Here is a 21,590-nt window from a genome sequence, read left to right as displayed (position 1 = left end):
ACAATGATGTGTTCTCACCATTGCTGCCCATTCTGGGCAAGAAATCCCACCATCATCTTTAAGAAATTGTTAATGTTTCTGATATTAAAATACATTCCATCGGTAGCTCCATATGATCCACTTGCTGAATGAGATCTGTCAGAATTTTGCATATCTTCTATTACAGTTCATTATTTACCATTTATTACTTTTCCTCTGTCTTTTTATGACACTTTGGACTCTTCCACCCAGTCAGAAGGAAGGGGTGATTGCTTCTGCGAACTACTCTGTATTTTTGCTTGTGACACACTTGATATCCATCAGATTGTCTTCAAAACCTTCTCAACACTGTGGCTTCATTTACACCCCAGTGACTTGCATTCCGTTGACCAACACAATCACTCTCTGCAATGATGACAGAGCTCACTTGCCTCTATCACTTGTGAATTTAGATTGATCTGCTGGGTTAAAACCTGAATATCTTGTGATTTGCTACTCGGATCAAGTTGCAGTCTTCAAGACAATTATTGTAATATAATTTTCTGTACATTTAGATACGTTTAAACTTGCTCAGTTCTTTATTTATGTCAATTTATCTAATTACAAACGAGACATATGATGAATGTGTACATGGACAGGCATACCACTGCCACATGTCAGTGTAGCAGAACTGATCACGTAACATGATTTTGTATACATCTCTATTGCAATGCATCAGTGTTGCCACAGTACTGTAGGCAACTGTTGTTTTGTCACCTAGCTTCAGAACAAACAGCAGCCATTTGCACTTCACAGTTGAAATCTCACAACACACCTTTTAGCTGTCAGTGCTCTTCTTTCACTGCACAAAGTATAACTATGGTTCCTCGCATGGATAGAAATGTTGTCATCCATAAAAGTCTCAAGAAAAAGAATCTTCAACAACTGCACCCAGTCAGAAGCTGCATAATGCCCAGCAGTTTGATTTATATTCTCTGGCCTTTATTAAGTAGGTATGCAGACAGGAAAATTGAGTTAGGTGAAATGCTGCTGTAAACGTCAGTGCATGACTAGTATTTGATTCAACTGTTGCCTATCTAACTTAACACAATGGGATACCACTCGCATAAAATGGAAAACATGTAAGACTACAAATAACCACATTTCCAACACAGAAATGTTTCACATGACAAAGCAAGTGAAGTGATGCAATAGTTAACACACTAGATTCGTATTTCAAAAGGTCAGTGTACTAACTCCCCCCCCCCCCCCCTCCCCCAACATGTTTTGAACTGGGTTTTCCAAAATCATTTCAGATGAAAACTTTTCCTTCTAAGCGACTTGAAGCTCCTGTGTCGAATGCTTCTATCTTGTGCTACTTCCTGCCAATTATTTATGCACATCTTGTTGCATATTGTTATAATTTCATTAATCCATGTATTCCTTGGGTCTTCCGTTTGGTCCTTTGTTAAATGACTTCTCCATTAATATTCTTGAACCATCTTTCATTCTCATCAGTTGGCCCACCCATTAAGTCTTTTGCTTTTTGCTTTGCTCATTATTGTTGCGTGTTGTTATAGCATTTGGCTTTCTGTGTTGTGTCATTCCTTCCAGCTTCGCAATTCATTATCATAGTATGGACCAAAGTGTTTCCTATAAATTTTATTTTCAGATACTTGTATGTGGTACAAACAATTTTCTTATTCATTTGTGTCTGGTGTGCTTCCATTTTAGTGCAACTCCATGTTTCTATTCCATAATTTAGGACTGGTCCGATAATTGTGTTTTATAGTTCTCATTTTAGTTTTCCTTGACAGCAGTTTCAGCACTAGAAGTTTTTGTGTGGAATAGTTAACTCCTGTTAGCATTTTGCAGTCTCATTTTCACTTCTGCTTTTGTTTGATTATCTTTGCACCCAGAAATTTGAACTGTTCATTGCTTTCGAATTTATGTTTGCTGATTATTAGATGTGAATGGTTGTCTTGTTAATCTCTCTCTTTTTGAACTACCGTGTATTTTGTTTTCTGATCATTTACTTTTAGACCAAGTTTAGATGGTTCTTCTAAGACCTCCATGAATAACTGTCTGATCTCTACTTCACTTTTTCCAATGAGCACTACGTCATCCACCTACACTAAAATGTCAACTTTATTTCTTTGGAGTATCCCAGCAAGTAGTAGTTTGACTTTCCTTTTTCCTCACAACTCTCTCCCAGGCTACATTAAAGAGAGGAAGGGGTAGAGGACCTCCCTGTGATTAGTCCAGTTTTAATTTTTGAATGGTTAGATTTTATTCAGTTTCACAAAACCCTACTTATATTATCACCTATGCACATTATTATTGTTATTATTATTATTATTATTATTATTATTATTATTATTATTAAAGTAATTACAGGAGTTTAATTGGAAATCCCAAGTCCATCATTACATTCAACAGGCTTTCCTGTGAATGGAGTCATAAGCTTTTTATTAAATGGTGGGAAAATTAATATATTTTTTGTTTACATTCCCATAGTCTTTCATTTACTGTTTTGATTGCAAATATATTGTCAGTAGTGGATCGCTGGCCGGGGTGGCTAAGCGGTTCTAGGCGCTACAGTCTGGAACCGCGCTTCCACTACGGTCGCAGGTTCGAATCCTGCCTCGGGCATGGATGTGTGTGATGTCCGTAGGTTAGTTAGGTTTAAGTATTTCAAAGTTCTAGGGGACTGATGACCTCAGAAGTTAAGTTCCATAGTGCTCAGAGCCATTTGAACCATCAGTAGTGGATCCATTTCTGCAAAAGCCATTTTGATAATCTGCAGTTATATTTTATGCCTATGGATTCAAGTAGTTTAGCAATAAAAAAGATAAAATCTCATAGTCTGTGTTAACTAGTGATATTCCCCCTATAATTTCTGAAGTTTCCTTTTTTTATATAAAGGGACTATTAATGCTTCTTACCGTTCTGTTGGTATGGTCTCAGTTTTACAGATTGCCTGTATCAAGTGGGGAAAAAGGGAGGGAAAAAAGCATGAGTGCAGTGCTTCTCCTCCATATTTTAGTATCTCAGCTGGAATTACCTCACTCCCCACTGCTTTGCTATTTTTGTAGGTGTTTTGATACTTCCAGCACCTCTTCATATGTGGTTCTGAAATTTGCTCATTATTAGGGCTGCTGCTGGAATTTGTAATGGGTAGTTATGCATTAGAATCCTAAAACAGTTCTTCCAATAAAGTTTCCCATCCTTGATCAAATGAACTAGGGCTTTATCACTAATATCCTTACCATCTATTGGATGTTATATTTTAACCATCTTTTCTTTCACATTAAAAAAAGCATATAGGCAGATTCTTAGTACTAACTACCTTACTTCTTATGTGTAAACTATGTAAAAAGGGGGTGGTGATTTTTCTGGAAAACCTGGAATCTCAGGGAATTACATTTTACGTGGAAAAATCAGGGTAATCTCAGGGAATTTCAGAAATGTCTAAAATATCAGGGAATTGTGTGTTTTTATTCTAGCATTGCAATTTAATTTTATTGAGCTTTATAAATCACAAATTTTCAAATACTGACTCTTTCAAAGTGCATCCTTCAAAGTGCATTAATTATATGAATATTATTCCATATAAATTGTTGATGTTTAGAAACTGCAGTTAAACTACTCCTTATGGCTAGTATATATCAGACAAGAGGAAAGAAAAGTTGTTACCGCAAGATTGTGTTGTTCCAGTCGGAAGAAGAATTTTACACTGAACAAGGAAATAATAATATGAAAAGAAGAAGAAGACAAAAACTAAAAAAAGTGAAAAAAGTTAAAGGTCAAATGTATGTATCTCGAGATCTGAGATCAACCGATATACCAAGAGAATGCTGGACAACCTATGGATATCTGGTGCTCATTGAAGATGCTGATACACACGTAGTTCCACAGCAAATCATAGAACGTTCAGCAAGTTTGTGCCGTGCAAAGCTTATTGTTCAGGAAAAAAAACATACTATTGTGGAGTGCGGGCAAACCATAATCATATCGTAAGTACTTTTTAATGACAATTAAAGTGTGCGCGCGCATGCTTACTGCTATTGCATATCCAGCACTGTTACTACTGCAGCTGTAAAGTAATGTTAAATGTGTTTTGGAATAACTTATGAAATAATGTTAGTTAATTAGTTATTTTCATGTTTCATGGATCATTTTACACGATAAATTGTCATGATGTGGTCGAGTCATTTTGTATTAATATTGCAAATTAATTTGTACATCTATTTGTACTCTAAACATCACCATATAATTATTGTTTTTTTCCTTGAAATGAAAACAATATTTACAGATTGAGTTAGCAGTTCCTATGCACCAACTTTTACACATTAAAAACATAAAAATTCTTCTACAGAATAGAAGGTGTTGTCAAGGAGAAACTTTTTCAATTTATTGTCTAATTTTACCTTGTTGTCTTTTAGACGTTTTATATCACTGGGTAAGTGGTCAAAAATTTTTGTTGCAGTGTTGTGCACCACTTTCTGTGCTAAAGTTGAGTAATGTTGAGTAATGAATGTATTTTTTCTTCTAGTGCCGTAATTATGTACCTCATTGTTCCTTTTGAACTGTAGTGAATTATTTACAACAAACTTCATGAGGGAATAAATATACTGTGAAGCAGTAGTCAGATTGCCCAACTCCTTAAACAGATGTCCACAATATGATCGTGGGCGAGCACGTTTTTGGGCAATGAAGACTTATCATAAAGATGAGTTACCCCAGAACATTATTCCATATGACATTACTGAATAAAAATAAGCAAAATATGTCAACTTACTTATTTCTCTCTCCCCAAAATTTGCTATAATTCTAAGTGCAAATGTGGGTGAACTAAGTTGTTTTAGGAGTTAAAAAAAAAAAAAAAAATCCCAACTGAAATTTTCGCCCTATGTGTTATTTCATCACCATGTGCTACACTTGTCACTAGTGCAGTACCTGTAGAGGCGCAGAACTGAATATGATGTGTCTTTATGAAATTCAGGATGAGACGATTCACAGGAAACCAGTCAATGATGCTTTTGAGAACTTTGTTCACCATTTCTGTATGTATACTGGTGTCATCTGCAAAAAGAACTAATTCTGCTTGTTGTACATTAGACAGTGGGTCATTTACATATATGAGAAACAGTAGTGGACCTAAGACTGAGTCTTGGGGGAACACCGTACATGATTTCTCCCAAGTCAGAATTATGTACCTGGACTCTGTTGGTTGAATTACTACTAAGTACAACTTTTTGCATTCTTTTGGTTAGATGTGACATGATCCATTGGTTGGCTACACCATAAATCCTGTAAAACTTCAATTTATCTAGGAGTATACTATGATTCACACAATCAAATGCCTTGTATAGGTCACAGAAAATACCTACCAGTGCTATTTTGTTATTTAATGCTTGTACGAGGGTAATTCCAAAAGTAAGTTCTCCTATTTGTTTATAAGTACATAGACCTGTTTATTTCTATAATGGTTTACATGAATTTACAGCTTGAAGATTTAGCTATTTTTTGACATAATCACCATTTCTGTCGATGCATTTTTGTAGACGCTGTGGCAGTTTTTGTATGCCCATGTCATACCAGCTCACTGCCATGCTGTTCAGAAAGTTATGAACCTCTTCTTACACCTCATCATAAAAATCGTGATTTCATTGTAGAAATAAACAGGTCTATGTACTTATAAAAAAAAAAGGAGACCTTACTTTTGGGATTACCCTCGTAATATCTGGTGTGTGATCATGTAAATGACATTCTCAATAGAGTGACCCTTCTGAAACCCAAACTATGATTTGCTGAAGAGATTATTATTGCCAAAGTGAGATACTATTCTAGAATACATCACCTTCTCAAAATTTTTGGAAAATGATGTCAGCAGTGAAATAGGTCAGTAGTTACTGACATCTCTCTTATCACCTTTCTTAAAGAGGGGTTTAACAATGGCATATTTTAGTCTCTCTGGAAAAATACCTTGAGTTAGTGATGCATTACATATTTCGGACAATACCGGACGTATTGTATGGAACATATCTTTAGTACTCTATTGGAAACACCATCAAAACCAGAAGAGCTTTTATTCTTGAGAGAATGTATGACCCTCTTAATTTCAGAAGTAGAAGTTGATGGTACATTCATATGACGTAATTTTAAGAGAGTTACTTCTTCAACATATTGCTGTGATCTCTCTAGAACTGTTGGTCCCTATGCTTTATACTATGTTTAAGAAATGATTTGCTACCTGTGACTTGACATTTATAGCCCTTCCATTCAATTTAGTAGTAATGTTATACTCCTCTGTGGTTGGTTGTCCTGTCTCTTGCTTCACTATATTCCTATTGCCTTAACTCTGTTGTCAGATGTACTGATTTCTGACATAAATTGCATGTTCCTCGATTTTTTAATAACCTTTCTTAGTAATTTTGAGTAGTTTTTGTAGTGTGCAACTACTGCAGGGTCTCTACTTGTTCTTGCCAAAGATAAATTTCCCTTTTCCTTTCACAAGATCCCTTAATCCCCGCCGGCCGCGGTTGTCTCGCGGTTCTAGGCGCGCAGTCCGGAACCGTGCGACTGCTACGGTCGCAGGTTTGAATCCTGCCTTGGGCATGGATGTTTGTGACGTCCTTAGGTTAGTTAGGTTTAAGTAGTTCTAAGTTCTAGGGGACTGGTGACCACAGCAGTTGAGTCCCATAGTGCTCAGATCCATTTGAACCTTAATCCCCTTAGTGATCCATGGGTTTTTACATGGATGTTTAATATCCCTTCTGATTAGCTTATATGGAAAGCTATTTTCTAATACTGATATGAATTTATCATTGAATAGATTAAATTTTATATTGGCATTTAGTTCTTTTAAAATTTCATCCCAGGTTGTTTCATGTAAACTACTCTTAAAAACATTTGCCTTGTAGTCATTAATGATTCTGAATGACTTCCACTGAGGTATATCCACACTGTAAGGCACTATGCCATTTATCCTGATTAATTGTGCATCATGATCAGAGACAGAATTCGTTACTGGGTAAACAGTTATTTTCTTGCTTTGTGCCTCATCAAAGAAAACATTATCAGTTAGGGACCTACTGCCTTTATCCATCTGTGTTGGAAAGTTAACTACTGAGAGCAAATTGTAAGATCCAAATAAGGTTTCCAGATCATTTTTACTATCAGAATCGTTTAGAAAATCTGCATTGAAGTCACCACAGACTATTAACTGCTTGCTGATATCTGACAGACAACGCAGTAAGGAGTCCATGTTCCTCATAAATAATTCAAAATTTCCCAGTGGGGATCTATATACTGTTACAATTAAAAGTGAACTGTTTTTCTGCATTAATTCACAAGCACACACTTGTGTGTGCTGATCACTACAAAATCTGCTTGCATCAGTGCTTTTGAACTTGTGTTCTGCATGAGTAAACTGCTAGACTGTAATCTTTTATATGTAACTTATTTAACCCCATGGTTATGTGGTGCTCAAACAGGCATGGGATGTCTATCTTTTCTTCTAAATTTTGCAAGGAAGCAAGACGCTTTTCCACCTTAGTACTCAATCCTCTAATATTTTGGAGAAATAAGCTAACCTTACTTTTCTGTGCATGCTTGTGGGGCTCTCCTGTTATAGCGACTTCTTTCAAAACAGGGTGCCTGAAACTTGATTCTAACTTTTTAAAAAAAATGTACCCTCTGACACCTGTAACCACAGGGACATTGCATTGTGTGATTATGTCCCCCCTTCCCCCTCCCGTACATTTCCTGCAAGAAGTTCAGCCAATGTATCTTTCCCTTTCCAATTCAGGTGAAGGTCATGTCTAGTATAACCCCACCTCCCAGTTGTAGTAACTGGCACTGCACTCATATGAGAATTCATTTCAGTCAGCAGTAACATGCACAGCTCAGAGTTAACATGACCTACACCAGTATCAACCCATCACTGGTCATGGAGCTGCAGGATCTCCATGAAACTCACATTTTTACCCAGTCCAGTTATAAATTAATTTGTGAGGATGATTAATGTGTTCTTAAATGACCATTCTCTTTCTGTTATCCAGTTTTGTTTAAGTATATTAAATAAAGTCTCCTAATTTGCAAATTAACCATTTCTGTAAGGTAAGCATATGTCTACAGTTCTGAAAGCTCTCACTCACTCCCCACCCACTTCTTTCCTATCTCCCCCCACCCCCCACCTCCGCCCAGATGACTGTTGTGTCACTGTGTGTGTGTGTGTGTGTGTGTGTGTGTGTGTGTGTGTGTGTGTTCTGATAGTGTTACAATGTTAGCTAATTTGTTACCTTTTTTTTCCACAATCACTCTTTCATGCACAAGGAGCTTCCATACAGTGTGTCCCAGAAGGAATTGTCAGTAATCAGGGATATGGCAGAAAGAGTGGTCCAAAGCAAATATTAACTATTCCTTCTGGGACACCTGTAAATTGTTGTTTTTTATTTTAATTTAAATTTAGACTGGAGAAGTAATTTTTTTAATTTGTGTCAACAGTAGTTCGAGAGACCTAAGATCATTATTTATTTCCCTCCTTGCTTATGACAATCACTTTGCTAAAAACACATCTACATTTATACTCCGCAAGCCACCCAACGGTGTGTGGTGGAGGGCACACACCAGTAACTGTTTCATAGAAGTATGTTGCAGTAATCCAGTTAAAGTATCTGTGCTCTTAATACTCACAACAGGAAGCTGCTATCTCAGTTCTGTGCTAATAATAAGCCTGTGTATGAAAAGAAAGAGTCAGGCTTGACATTGTATGAACAAACCTGGCATTCCCTTAATAGATTGGAACAAAACATCAATAACCTAAACCTGGAACCCTGGACAGGGTTTTGAGCTCCAATCCACTCAAAAGTGAATCCAGCACCTCATTCACAATGCCATCTCAGTCATTTGTTACTCTGTGACAGCCATTGATACAACATGTAGGATTTTTTGGAACTTATTGCAGTGCTTTTGTTTAATCTTGTGTTTGTTCAATCACTGCCTGCTGTACTAACCTACTCTGGTAGGGGTGCTTGACACATTTTTCCCCCAGTCCCAAACAATCCAAGTATAAGACTGTGTATTGCCTCCTTCATCTGGGTTCTATCTTGTGTTGGGTGTCATCAGAGGTTTCATGTGCTTTGGGAATTTTTCTTGGCATTTTGCTTACTTTGTGCTTATCATACCCCTTTAAAACTGTTTGTAACACAAAAGTTGATTTGAACACTACAGTGCTTTACTAAGCGTGGTTCTGTTAGAAGTGGTATGCCATTGACTTCCTCTGATCTTTAGTCAAATGAATCTCAATGTTTCATAAGCACCGAAAGTGTTTATGCTGCTTACACCAAGCAAGGCGTCATTTGGCATCTACCTGCATGATGTGTGGCTTATTAGCAGCCACATGACCATGAAATCCACATTTTGTCACCTCTTGCCTAACTGTTATAGTACTTCAAGTGGATCCTGATGCAGTCTGGAATTCCTGTGTGATGGTCTGAATAGATGACTGACTATTACACATTACGACCCTCTTCAACTGTCAGTGGTCTCTGTCAGTCAACAGACAAGGTCGGCCTGTATGATTTTGTGCTGTCCGTACCCCTTCACGTTTCCACTTCACTATCGCATCAGAAACAGTGGCCCTAGGAATGTGTAGGAGTGTGGAAATCTCGTGTACAGGCGTATGGCACAAGTGACACCCAATCACCTGACCACGTTCGAAGTCTGTGAATTCAGCGGAGTGCCCCATTCTACTCTCTCATGATGTCTAATGACTACTGAGGTCGCTGATATGGAATACCTGGCAGTAGGTGGCAGCACAATGCACCTGATATGAGAAACGTGTCCGGGTACTTTTGATCACATAGTGTATAATAAGTTAAGTTGTTGTTTTTGAGGCAGGCAGAAGAATTTTGTGGCTAATTGATGCATATGCCACATTAATAACAGTTGATATGGCTTTTACATACTTAATCACTATACCTGTGTTTCCATGTATATTGCACAATGTACAAACACATGGAATACAATTTGCACTGTTCACAGATATTTTGAAGAAATTGGTGAAACTGCTTCCAAGAATAAAATACTGGTCCAGATATGTAGTGGTGGACTATTAATGTAATTTTGGCATTGTAAAGTAAAGTACAGTCAGTTTAACTTTGTGTCAGTATGGTATTTTGGGGAATCAAAATTGATTTGTATACTTAAGATAGTATAAAATATTGTTGAAAGTTGCTGCCCTGTTTTTATTGTTGGTGAAATTAAAGTCTACATACGGTGTTATAACAAAGCTGTTTAAACTTTTAAAAAGTTTGGAGAGTGAATTAGTAAAAACCAGAGAAAAGTTAGGATGGTGGTTTTAATGCTTCAAGTATTCTACATAGACACCCCCCCCCTCTCCTCCCCCTCCCCCTCACACACACACACACACACACACACACACACACACACACACACACACACACACGTACATTTGAGTATATTGTACAGCATGTTGAAACTTTCAGAAAAGTCCTTCTTATGGATGCTGCTCAACTCCTGCATCACAGTTGCACCTTCATTGGTCTGCATTTTGACATTTTGTGGTAGGATCATATTAAGAACACCATATCTCATCATTTGTGATGACTTTTTACAGAAAAGAGTTGTTCATGGTTTTCGTTTCAATCAAGTGCCAGCTGGCATCTCCATGTTTGGTTTCTGTTCAGAAGTCAAGGGGTGTGGGACAAATTTTGCATACTTTTTCTTTTTTTCTAAACATTCTAGATGATATCTTGAACATTTAATTTAGAGATGTCCCCTTTTTTTCGCCATTGCAATTTGTGACCCAATGACAGTAAAGTGTTCATGGCCGTATGTCCATTACTTAACACCTGCTCATGAGTGAATGGTCAAATGCACATTTGTTGTTTACAGTTGTTACTTTAAACTGCCACCATAGTTATTGCACTAGTGTTGTTTATATGTCAGGTATAAAGTCCGTCACAGATTTTTCTGGATGGTGTACGTTAAATGTGAAACTTCCATTATTGTGGATAACTATATGGGAATTAATCATATTGTGAATGGGTAGTAGATCACTACTTCAGCTCTTAAACAGAGGTTATAAGAAACTAGTATATTCGGATGTACGTTACCCTCATAGAGCTCTGTTCAGTGTTGCCTTGGGAGCAACAGTTTTTAATGTGGTCTTTGGCAAAGTGTTTATGGGAACAGAGACGAAATTAGTCAATGTAGTAATAATATATATCAGCATCTGTTGCGACTGGTAGTATCAAGTCACTTATCCATCTCCCATTAGCATGATAAAAATAAAATGTAGTTAGAAAAACTTATGCTTTTTGCTTGTCTTTGAAAATAATTTGGTACTGGCAACTACAGTCGTTAGTTTTAGTCCTGAAGTTGAGTGTCAGTGCCCTGATAATACGACACAGCAATAGTTGGCAACTGGATGACCTTGGTTTGTTTCATACATAGAAGGTTGAAAACTGGACTGCCAAAAACTTTTTCAAACTTTTAATTTCTCATTCAGTTTAAATTCAAGAGACAGTTGTCTCACTCTTTGTGTGCCACTAAGTCCTTCCACAGTGATAATAGCACAACTGACAGATATAAGAACTTTTTAAACTGGATTTGTAACTCTGTCCTATATTAACACGCCAATATTATGCCTAAACTTCACAGCACTGCCAGGTCAAGTTGCCATCCAACAAATAGTCAGACAATGTTGGCTTAGATTGGAGAGCAGAGCACAGCATGCTCAAGCTGGTTTCTATGAGGGGTGCGGATGCTCGAGTACACACACCCATTCAGATTCACATCACAGATAAAGTCCAACGTTGCTGATGTTAAAATAAAATCAGAAATAAATAAAATTCATTCTAGTAAGCATCTGCACTCACATGCTCAAGAGTCTACTTTGATGCTCTCAGAGACTAGGGTTAAGTTTGTGTATTTTTTACTTTATTTCAACATCAGCAATGTTGAAATTTATTTGGCAGTAAAAGCAATGCTGCTGTGCTCTCCACCAGATGTGTTTTGACCCTTAGTTGATGAAAGTATGGGTTGTAGTGCGGGTGGTAGCAGGCCAGCTTTCATTGTTGTGATCTCATGCTACACAACTGTTAATTTATTTGTGTTGTTTATTGATGCATGATAGTAACATTTTGTGCATCATTTAATATGGATCCTAAAAAGTGCAAAGTTGGCAGTGAAAACACACGGTTTCTAACTGAGTGGACTAAACAGTATTGTTTTACACTACCTGATAGGGCTGAAGCCATTCCAGTTAACCTCACATGCAACAAAACGGTTGCTGTTGTTGAAAGTGCTTATTCAAAGCGACACTACGAAACAGCTAACAACTCATCAGCAGTTCCATAGAAGCTTTTGCCAGTGCATCATGTCGAGATAAACTTCAGACATATTTTAGCTCATACAAACAAAAAGGAACAAAGAAAAGAAAAGAAAAAACACAATCATACTTGCTCTGTGCATAAGCGAGCAAGAAAAATTAGGAGAAGCAATTTTTGGTGTGTGTGTGTGTGTGCTGGAGGTTTAATAAGAACCAGAAGCCATATTCAGAGTCCTAGATAGTAAAAGAATGTATGTTCGTAGTGGCCACAACACTTCTAGAAGAGGAGAAGGATATTGTTACCACTATTCAGGGTATTCCATTGTATGCATGAAGCAATACAAGAAAACAGAAATTTTGGCTCCTGATAACAAAAGAAGCCTGCTCGGGCTTTTACAGAAGATACCTTGCTACCCTGCTGCCCTTGACAAATCATGTGACATTGTTGATGACGTACTAATTTTAGTTCCTGTGTGAGTTGTTTCCTTTTAAATGGTGAAAAGGAATAACAGTATTACGGGATGAATTGCTAGCATCATAACCATTTAAAGACAAGACTTGTAGAGTTGATTTGTTGCAGGCTTTCCCTGACTTCATAATCAGACATTAATTATGATGAAATGATTTCCCCCTTTCAATGGACTGGGCTTGTACAATGCGGGGCACAGGAAAGAGCGCCCTCTGCGCGTTCGAGGGTTAGAATAGGCCCGCGGTCTTCCTGCCTGTCGTAAGAGGCGACTAAAAGGAGTCTCAAACTTTTTGGCCTTATATGATGGTCCCCTGTTGGGTTTGACCTCCATCTCTCAAAATTTTCCGAAGAGCGAGCCGATTGGGGAAGGGCGCCTTACTTGGTGCATTGTGTCCATCTTGCGATCAGACCTTTCGCCAGCTTATACACCATTGAACTGCAGTCCTGTCCGCTCTCCATCTCTTGGGCATGACTCTTTTTCTGCATGCAGATAACACCTTGCACTGTGCAGTGCCTCTTTCTGCACCGACGGCGACCATGAACCACATGTTACCTAACATCCAGCACGGTAGCCAGTCCGTTGTGGTGGGGCCGCCATTTACCCTGTTGGTTGTAGCCCCCTGACAACACAGGGATTGCTCTACTGATGCCTGTGCCGTTAACTCCCCACGTATGCCAAGGAGTAGATGCCTATCCTCCTGGGGTATCGGGACTCCCGGTGACGGCCATCCTGCCAGGTGGCTCTTGCCGTGGCTGGGTGGCGCCCGTGGGGAGGGCCCTTGGTCGGAGTAGGTGGCATCAGGGCGGATGACCCGCAATGATGCATGGTACATCGTCTCTCGCTGGTGGCCAGCCGTCAGCGTTATCGTGCTCAGTTTAATGCTCAGAAGTACGATCCGAAAACGTTCCCCTCCCTGGCCACACCGTGGAAGGAACGTAAGTCTCAGGATGGCCGTAGCAGTTATTCGCCCCGCTTCTTAATTTGTATGAGGGTTGATGGGGAGTCTTTTCTCTCTACAAAGCCTCAGTTCTTCGTCGAGCATTTAGAGGACAAGTTTGGCGAGGTGGAGGGCTTGTCAAAAATGCGCTCTGGGTCAGTCCTGATACAAACGGCATCCTCTGCCCAGTCACGACCGTTACTCGCTTGTGACAAGTTGGGGGATGTTGCCGTTCCGATCACACCCCATAAGAGTTTAAATATGGTCCAGGGAGTTATTTACCATAGGGATCTTCTTTTGCAGTCTGATGAAGAGCTGTGCGCCAATTTAGAGCGCCGAGGTGTACATTTCGGCGGCGCGTTCATCGGGGTCCAAAGGAAAATCAGATTGCTACGGGTGCCTTCATCTTGGCCTTCGAAGGGGATACATTACCGGAAAAAGTCAAGGTGATGGTCTACCGATGTGACGTTAAGCCCTATATCCCTCCCCCGATGCGGTGCTTTAAGTGCTGGAAGTTCGGCCATACGTCTTCTCGCTGCACTTCCAGCCTCACATGTCGAGTTTGCTGACGCCCATCACATCCCAATACTCCATGTGCCCCGCCTCCCCTCTGTGTCAACTGCGGGGAGCACCATTCACCTTGCTCGCCAGGCTGCCGAATTTTCCAGAAAGAGCGTAAAATCATGGAATACAAGACCCTGGACCGACTAACCTATACTGAGGCCAAGAGGAAATACGACCGACTCCATCCTGTGAGAATGACATCTTCCTACGCTGCTGCTACAACACCTGTGCTAGCCCCGTCTGTTTCTCCAATTGTGGCCGGATCGACGATTAGTAAAACTCCTCCTGCCCCCTCGCCAGTGGGGGGCTCTACCCACCGGGTTGCTCCTGCGCCACCTACCTCAGGAGCCACACCATCCCACCCATCGGGGACGTCGGTCCCCACTTCTAAGCCGGAGAAGTGTCCAACTTCTTCGGCTTCTCACGCTCGCAAGGGGTCCCTCCCTTCCCAGGTTTCTGCCAGCGAGAAGCCTGACGACCGACAATGGCGTAAGTGCCCGCAATCAGGGCTTGTAGGGCTTTACGATCCTTCTCGGTCCCGGAGACTGAATCGGTGAAGCCCTCCCAGTCGGTGCGACCCAAGGAAAGGCGTGAGAAACCCAAGAAGAGCTCTCAGCCCAAGGAACTCGCGGTGGCAGCCATCCCACCACAACCTTCCAGCTCTGCGTCTGAGGATGAGGTGGAGATTCTGGCGTCTGCTGAGGAACTCGATCTCGCCGGTCCATCAGACGCCATGGAAAGCATTATCACAGGTGCTAAATTGGAGGCAGCAGGTGACCCAGCGGCTTAATCTCCCTTCCCAGTCCCGTCAAGCCTTTCTCAGCCATGGACAACACCATCCTCCAGTGCAACTGCAGCGGTTTCTTCCACCATCTAGCTGAGCTCCGCCAACTTACCAGCCTTCACCCTTTCCTCTGCATTGCTCTGCAGGAAACTTGGTTTCCGGCAATGCGAACCCCCGCCCTCCGTGGCTATCGGGGTTATTATAAGAACCGGGCAACTTATGAAAGGGTGTCTTGTGGCGTCTGCATATATGTCCTGAACTCTCTTCACAGCGAGTCTGTACCTCTCCACACACCTTTAGAGGCTGTCGCTGTTCGGGTGTGGATGCCACAGGCTGTTATCGTCTGCAGTCTTTACCTTCCACCAGATGGTGATGTCGCGCAGCATGTCCTGGCTGCTCTGATAGCTCAATTGCCTCCACCTTTCCTGTTACTGGGCGACTTTAACGCCCATAACTATCTGTGGGGTGGGTCAGTGGCAACAGTTCGAGGCGCCATCGTTGAGCATTTATTTGCCCAGCTCGATCTCTCGATCTTAAATGATGGTGCCTTCACACGCTTCAGTGTGGCGCATGGCACATACTCCGCCATTGACCTTTCCATCTGTAGCCCTAGCCTCTTACCGTCTGTCCAATGGAGAGTGCATGACGACCTGTGTGGTAGTGACCACTTTCCGATCTTTCTGTCACTACCACAGCGTCAGTCTTCTGGGCGCCCTAGCAGATGGGCTATGAATCGGGCTGACTGGTACTTGTTCTCCTCCACTGCCGCTATTGAGCCTCTCTCTAACGATGCCATTGATGTAGTGGTTCAATCGGTCACCACTGGCATCGTTACTGCCGCCGACTCTGCCATTCCCCGTTCTCCTGGGTCCCTTCGGCGGCAGACCGTGCCTTGGTGGTCGCCTGAGATCGCTGAAGCGATTAAAGCTCGCTGGCGGGCGCTCCAGCGTCACAAGCGACATCCCTCAATCGACCACCTTATCGCCTTCAAACGGCTGCGTGCGCTAGCCCGCTGCATTATCCGCCAACGCAAGCAGGAGTGCTGGGAGCGGTATGTGTCCACCATTGGCCTCCATGTCACTCCATCGCAGGTCTGGGCTAAGATTCGCCGCCTCCATGGCTATCGGACCCCTGTCAGTGTCCCTGCGCTCTCACTGAATGGAGCAGTTTGTACTGACTCCGACGTCATTGCAAACCGCTTGGCAGACCACTTTGCTATGAATTCCGCTTCTGCCAACTACCCCTTGGGCTTCCGTTCCATTAAGGAGTGGATAGAACGTCGGAGTCTTTCTTTTCGCACTCACCATCCTGAATTGTACAATGTTCCATTCAGTGAGTGGGAATTTCGAAGTGCCCTCGCCGCTTGTCCTGATACCGCTCCTGGGCCAGATAGCATCCACTCTCAGATGCTGAAACACCTTTTTTGGGTCGAGGGTGAGTTTCCGTCGCAATGGCAGGAAAGTCTTGTTGTCCCCATTTTGAAACCAGGGAAGAACCCTTTGGAGGTGGGCAGCTACCGTCCCATTAGCCTCACCAACGTTCTTTGCAAGTTGCTTGAACGGATGGTGAGCCGGCGCTTGATTTTGGTACTGGAGTCTCGAGGCCTTCTGGCTCCGTCTCAGGGTGGGTTCCGTAAAGGCCGCTCCGCCGCCGACAATCTGGTGAGCCTGGAGTCGGCCATCCGTACTGCCTTTGCCTGCCGTCAACATCTGGTTGCTGTCTTTTTCGGCATGCGGAAGGCGTATGATACGACATGGCGTCATCACATCCTTTCTACGCTTCATGGATGGGGTCTTCGGGGCCCTCTGCCGATCTATATCCGCAATTTTCTGTCTTATCGTACCTTCCGCGTGCACGTCGCGTCCTCATATAGTTCCTACCAAGTCCAGGAGAACGGTGTGCCACGGGGTTCTGTTCTCAGTGTGTGTCTGTTTTTGATAGCTATTAACGGGCTCGCTGCGGCCGTGGGAAATACTGTCTCCGCTTCCCTGTATGCTGACGACTTCTGCCTTTACTACAGCTCTATTGGCATTGCTGCTGCTGAACGTCAGCTACAGGGCGCAATCCGCAAGGCGCAGTGTTGGGCTGTAGCGCATGGTTTTCAGTTTTCCGCAGCCAAGACCTGCGTTATGCATTTCTGCCGGCGACGCACTGTTCACCCGGAGCCGCGGCTTTATCTTGACGGCGAGCTTCTTAAAGTGGTGGAGTCACATAGGTTTTTGGGGATGGTTTTTGATGCCCGATTGACTTGGCTGCCTCATATTCGGCAGCTTAAACAGGCATGTTGGTGGCATCTAAATGCTATGCGATGCCTGAGCCACACCAGGTGGGGCGCCGACCGATCTACTCTCCTACGGCTTTATCAGGCGTTTATCCAGTCCCGTCTGGACTACGGGAGTCTGGCTTATGGCTCAGCATCCCCATCTGCGTTGCGGGTGCTGGACCCAATCCTCCGCAGCGGGATACGCCTTGCCACTGGTGCCTTCCGAACCAGCCCTGTGGACAGCATACTTGTGGAGGCAGGTGTCCCTCCACTGCGGTTACGACGCCAACAATTACTGGCTGCTTATGCTGCCCATGTTTTTAGCTTGCCTGGGCATCCCAACTATCGTCTCCCGAAATCGGTCGTCCATCTGCCAGAACGTCGGCCCCGGTTGGATTGTCCGATCGCTGTACGTGTCAAACAGCTTCTTTCCGGGCTTGGATGTTTCCCTGTTCCACCTCCTTTCCGGGCCCCTTTGCGTACACCCCCGTGGTGTTTGCCTCGCCCTTGCCTTCGGCTCGACTTGGCACATGGCCCGAAGGACTCAGTCCCTCCGGAGGCCTTCCGACGCCGCTTTTATTCCATCCTGGCCACGTTTCAGGGCTCTGGCGTTGTCTACACCGATGGTTCGATGGTTGCTGGTCGTGTCGGTTATGCACTAACTCTAGGGGACCATTCTGAACAACGTTCGTTGCCGGCTGGCTGCAGTGTTTACACTGCTGAGCTGGTCACCATCTTTCGTGCCCTAGAGTATATCCGCTCCTGCTCAGGTGAGTCCTTCATTATCTGTAGCGATTCCCTGAGCGGTTTACGAGCTCTCAACCAGTGTTTCCCTCGTTCTCGTCTGGTGATGGCTATCCAGGAGTCCCTGCATACTCTCGCCTGTAGCGGCAGGTCTGTGGTCTTTGTATACCCGGCAATGAAACTGTTGACCACCTGGCGAAAGAGGCCACCAGTGCGCCATATCTGGAGATTGGCGTCCTGGCGGCTGATTTGCGGGCAGTATTACGCCACAAAGTTCTCTCGTTTTGAGATGCTGAATGGCGCGGTCTGACCACCCCTAACAAACTCCGTGCCGTCAAGGACTCGACCACTGTGTGGCGGTCGTCCATGCGAGCCAACCGCAGGTACTCAGTCGTCCTTTGTCGGCTCCGCATTGGCCACACCCGACACACACACAGTTATTTATTGTGTCGTGAGGATCCCCCTCTTTGTCGTTGTGGGGCGTCCTTGGCGGTGGTCCATATTCTGTCGGAGTGCGCCCTTTTAACCGTGCTCAGGCAGACTTTTGCAATTCCTGACACGCTCTCTGCTCTTTTATCAGATGACTCTGCCATGGTGGACTTGGTTTTGTGTTTTATTCAGGCAGGGGGTTTTTATCCTTTAATCTGAGTGTTTGTTTTTTAGTGTTGATTCTGGCTTTTAGCCTCTGATTTTAAACTGAGTTTTTAAAGTGTTCTTGGTGGTTGGCTTTTCCTCTTTTTCTCTACGGTTGGCCAACCACCGTCACACTGTGTCTTTTAATTTGTTTTGTCTTGTCTCTGGCAGAGTATTTCATGTCCTGTTTCGTCTGTTGTCTTTCCTGTTGTTCGTTTTTTATTCTCTTCGGGTGGTTTTAGTTTTTATGGAACAAGGGACCGATGACCATAGTAGTCTGGTCCCTTTCGTCCCACAAACCAACCAACCAACAGAAAAGAGCTGTGTAAGGATTATCAGAGATAAGAATCTGAATTACTTTATTATTGGTGCATAATTCACCAGACAACCATTTGTGCACTACACTGAATGATGTAATGTACAACTTAGTCAAGTTAATCAGTTTCATGAGGTATTGTTGTACCCTTCAGCACACGCAGTTCAAGGAGATTCTGTCTGAATGTGATTCAGAATATTATGACTTTCTGTAACATAACTGTGTGTGTTGGCTAAGGAAAGGGCAGATAAAAAAAAGTAACCTCTTTCTTGGAAAACTTGGAGACACAGAAAGCAACTTGCAATTCCCAGCAGATATGTGCAGTATGCTAGCTGTGGCTTACCTGAAAGACATTATCAGATATTTACATGCACTCAACACTGAGTTAATATGACGCAAAAAATGTCTGCTTTCCTTCACAAGCTTGATATATGTGAGAAAGGTATTAGAAATCAAAAATTTGTTCATTTTCTAATAATATGAATATAAAAAAAATGTAATTCTGAAATATACACAGCAGTGTTTCGAAGTTTTGTATCAGATCTAGCCAAGGAATTTGCAGAAAGATTCTGAAACATTGCAGAAATAGGGAAACTGTTACCATATGAATTTCTCCAGTGACAAACTTGGCAGATGTGACTGTAAAGGTGTCTAATCTTCCAAAATCTTCACTTCATATGGAAGTAATTGATTTACAAGAAGTCCTTGCAGACTTACAAAACTCCAGCCACTGAATAATTTTGTGGTAAATTTGTTTGGAAAAGTATGCAAATTGCTTTAAAAAAAAAAAAATCGTATTTGCATGGCTTCTATGTTTACTTCCACACAACTTATGTCAAACATCTTTCTCAAAAATAATTATTTGAAAACCAAATATTGTTCAAGGGTAATGGATGGATGTCCACCTGCAGAAACTTTTCACATGAAATTTTCACTGCGAGAACCGAACTACAAAAGATTGGTTCAAGGCTGCAAATGTAATTTCACTTGTCCATTTGTAAACTTGTCTATCTTGCACTATTTTTAAGAGTAAAAATAAAAATTGAAAACATTTGCTACCTATAATATGGGTTTCTAATAAGTAGACCAAACCTTTTTTTTTATATAAATGGAAATTGAGCTAAATTTGAATTTTTCTTTTTTTTTCTGGGCCTTGATAAAATTTTACTAAAGCATCCAAAGCACGATAAAATTGACTTTCTGACCCCTGCATTTATCATTTTTTCACAGTTATCTGACAAATACTTCAAAACATTGTGTTGTATGCTTATGACTTTTGTGTTTTTGATAAAATGTGTTACTTGATCTGCCAGAAATGCAAGAGCCTCCTGTTTTTATTTTGACAATGTACTTGTTATAAATGTTGCCAAAATTAATACTTTCCTTCCCTAGGCCAACATCCTTCCATAACATCTGATGAGTGGGCATTTTCTCGTCCATAAAGCTGCCTACGAGAACTTTTGATGCACTTAATTTTATATGGTAACATATGAAAGACTTATTTCAATAGTGGTACAAGTCCATTTTTGTTCATTCTGAGATACTGAGTCCCAAAGGTAAATGAGTGCTGAAAAACCTGAGCTGAGATACCAGTATATATACTGGAATATTTCTGGTATCTCAACTGCAGATTTTTCAGCACTCATTTAACCTTAGGACTTTGTATCTCAGAATGAACAAGAATGGACTTTTACCACTATTGAAATAAACCCTTCATATATAGTTTTATTAAGCCCGAAAAACTGAAGTGTGGATCATGAACAAGCAAACTGGGAAACTTGGTTGAATCTTAAACTTTCAGAACTGTAAAATTTGGTGCTAATGTTTTTCCTCACCTACCTTCTGCTTTTATTTATACCTCTCACCTGTGCTGTTTCAGTTTCTGAGAGCTCATTATTAGTCATTGCTACTTCCATATCCTTCTGTGCACGCAGAATCTCATCTGATGCGGGCCAGACATTGACTTTCTTTATTTCTTTTAAGAAAATTAATTTAAATATTATTGAAAGCTGGAAGCATTCACGTTTTTTAATAATTTGTGTGTCACCTTTCCTACAGTTATTTCAGCTGTGGTATCTGGCAAGTAGACAGTTCGCTTGTGCCTGAAATATGCTTAATACTCATATTTCACTGTTATTTTTGTTATTATCAAAAGTCATTTTCTGAATCCTACATTTTTTTCTGCAATTGAACTTAACGCATTTATATTATAATTGTGTTGACTTTCATATCAACAGGCTTTTTAAAGTATACATTCGAGGGAAAGAGATATCTGTGGAAGCAGATGCGGTGAGAAAGAAAGCTCGAGAGAGGGCTTACCTAAAAGCTCTGGAAAAGCTTCAGGAACAATGCTTTACAATTAAGGTAAAGATGCTTGCTTCTGATTTCTGCCCTGCTTGTTTATTGCTATCTACACTGCTGGTCCTTAAAATTGAACACTGTGAAGACAGCACAACAAAAGTCAAATTGGCAAGGATCGTACTACATGTTTGAATATGTAAATGTCAAAGCATTTCTACACAACTGCACGGAGTCAATAGGAGTAATGCCATCCACAATC

The 21,590-nt window shown here is 41.6% G+C and overlaps 1 protein-coding gene across 2 annotated transcripts in view; it reads left to right on the top strand.

Annotated features, from left to right (window-relative positions):
• Positions 1-21,590, top strand: part of LOC126297932 (uncharacterized) — a 160,718-nt gene that overhangs the window by 110,679 nt on the left and 28,449 nt on the right. For both annotated transcript variants that reach the window (XM_049989252.1, XM_049989253.1), the window contains 2 exons: positions 3,676-3,974; positions 21,268-21,394. In XM_049989252.1, the coding sequence (XP_049845209.1) occupies positions 3,676-3,974; positions 21,268-21,394 (426 nt within the window). The remainder of the gene's footprint in view (positions 1-3,675; positions 3,975-21,267; positions 21,395-21,590) is intronic.

The sequence above is a fragment of the Schistocerca gregaria genome, chromosome X (genome assembly GCF_023897955.1).
Source record: "Schistocerca gregaria isolate iqSchGreg1 chromosome X, iqSchGreg1.2, whole genome shotgun sequence".
Lineage (NCBI taxonomy): Eukaryota > Metazoa > Arthropoda > Insecta > Orthoptera > Acrididae > Schistocerca > Schistocerca gregaria.
This window is presented reverse-complemented; position numbering and strand designations above follow the sequence as displayed.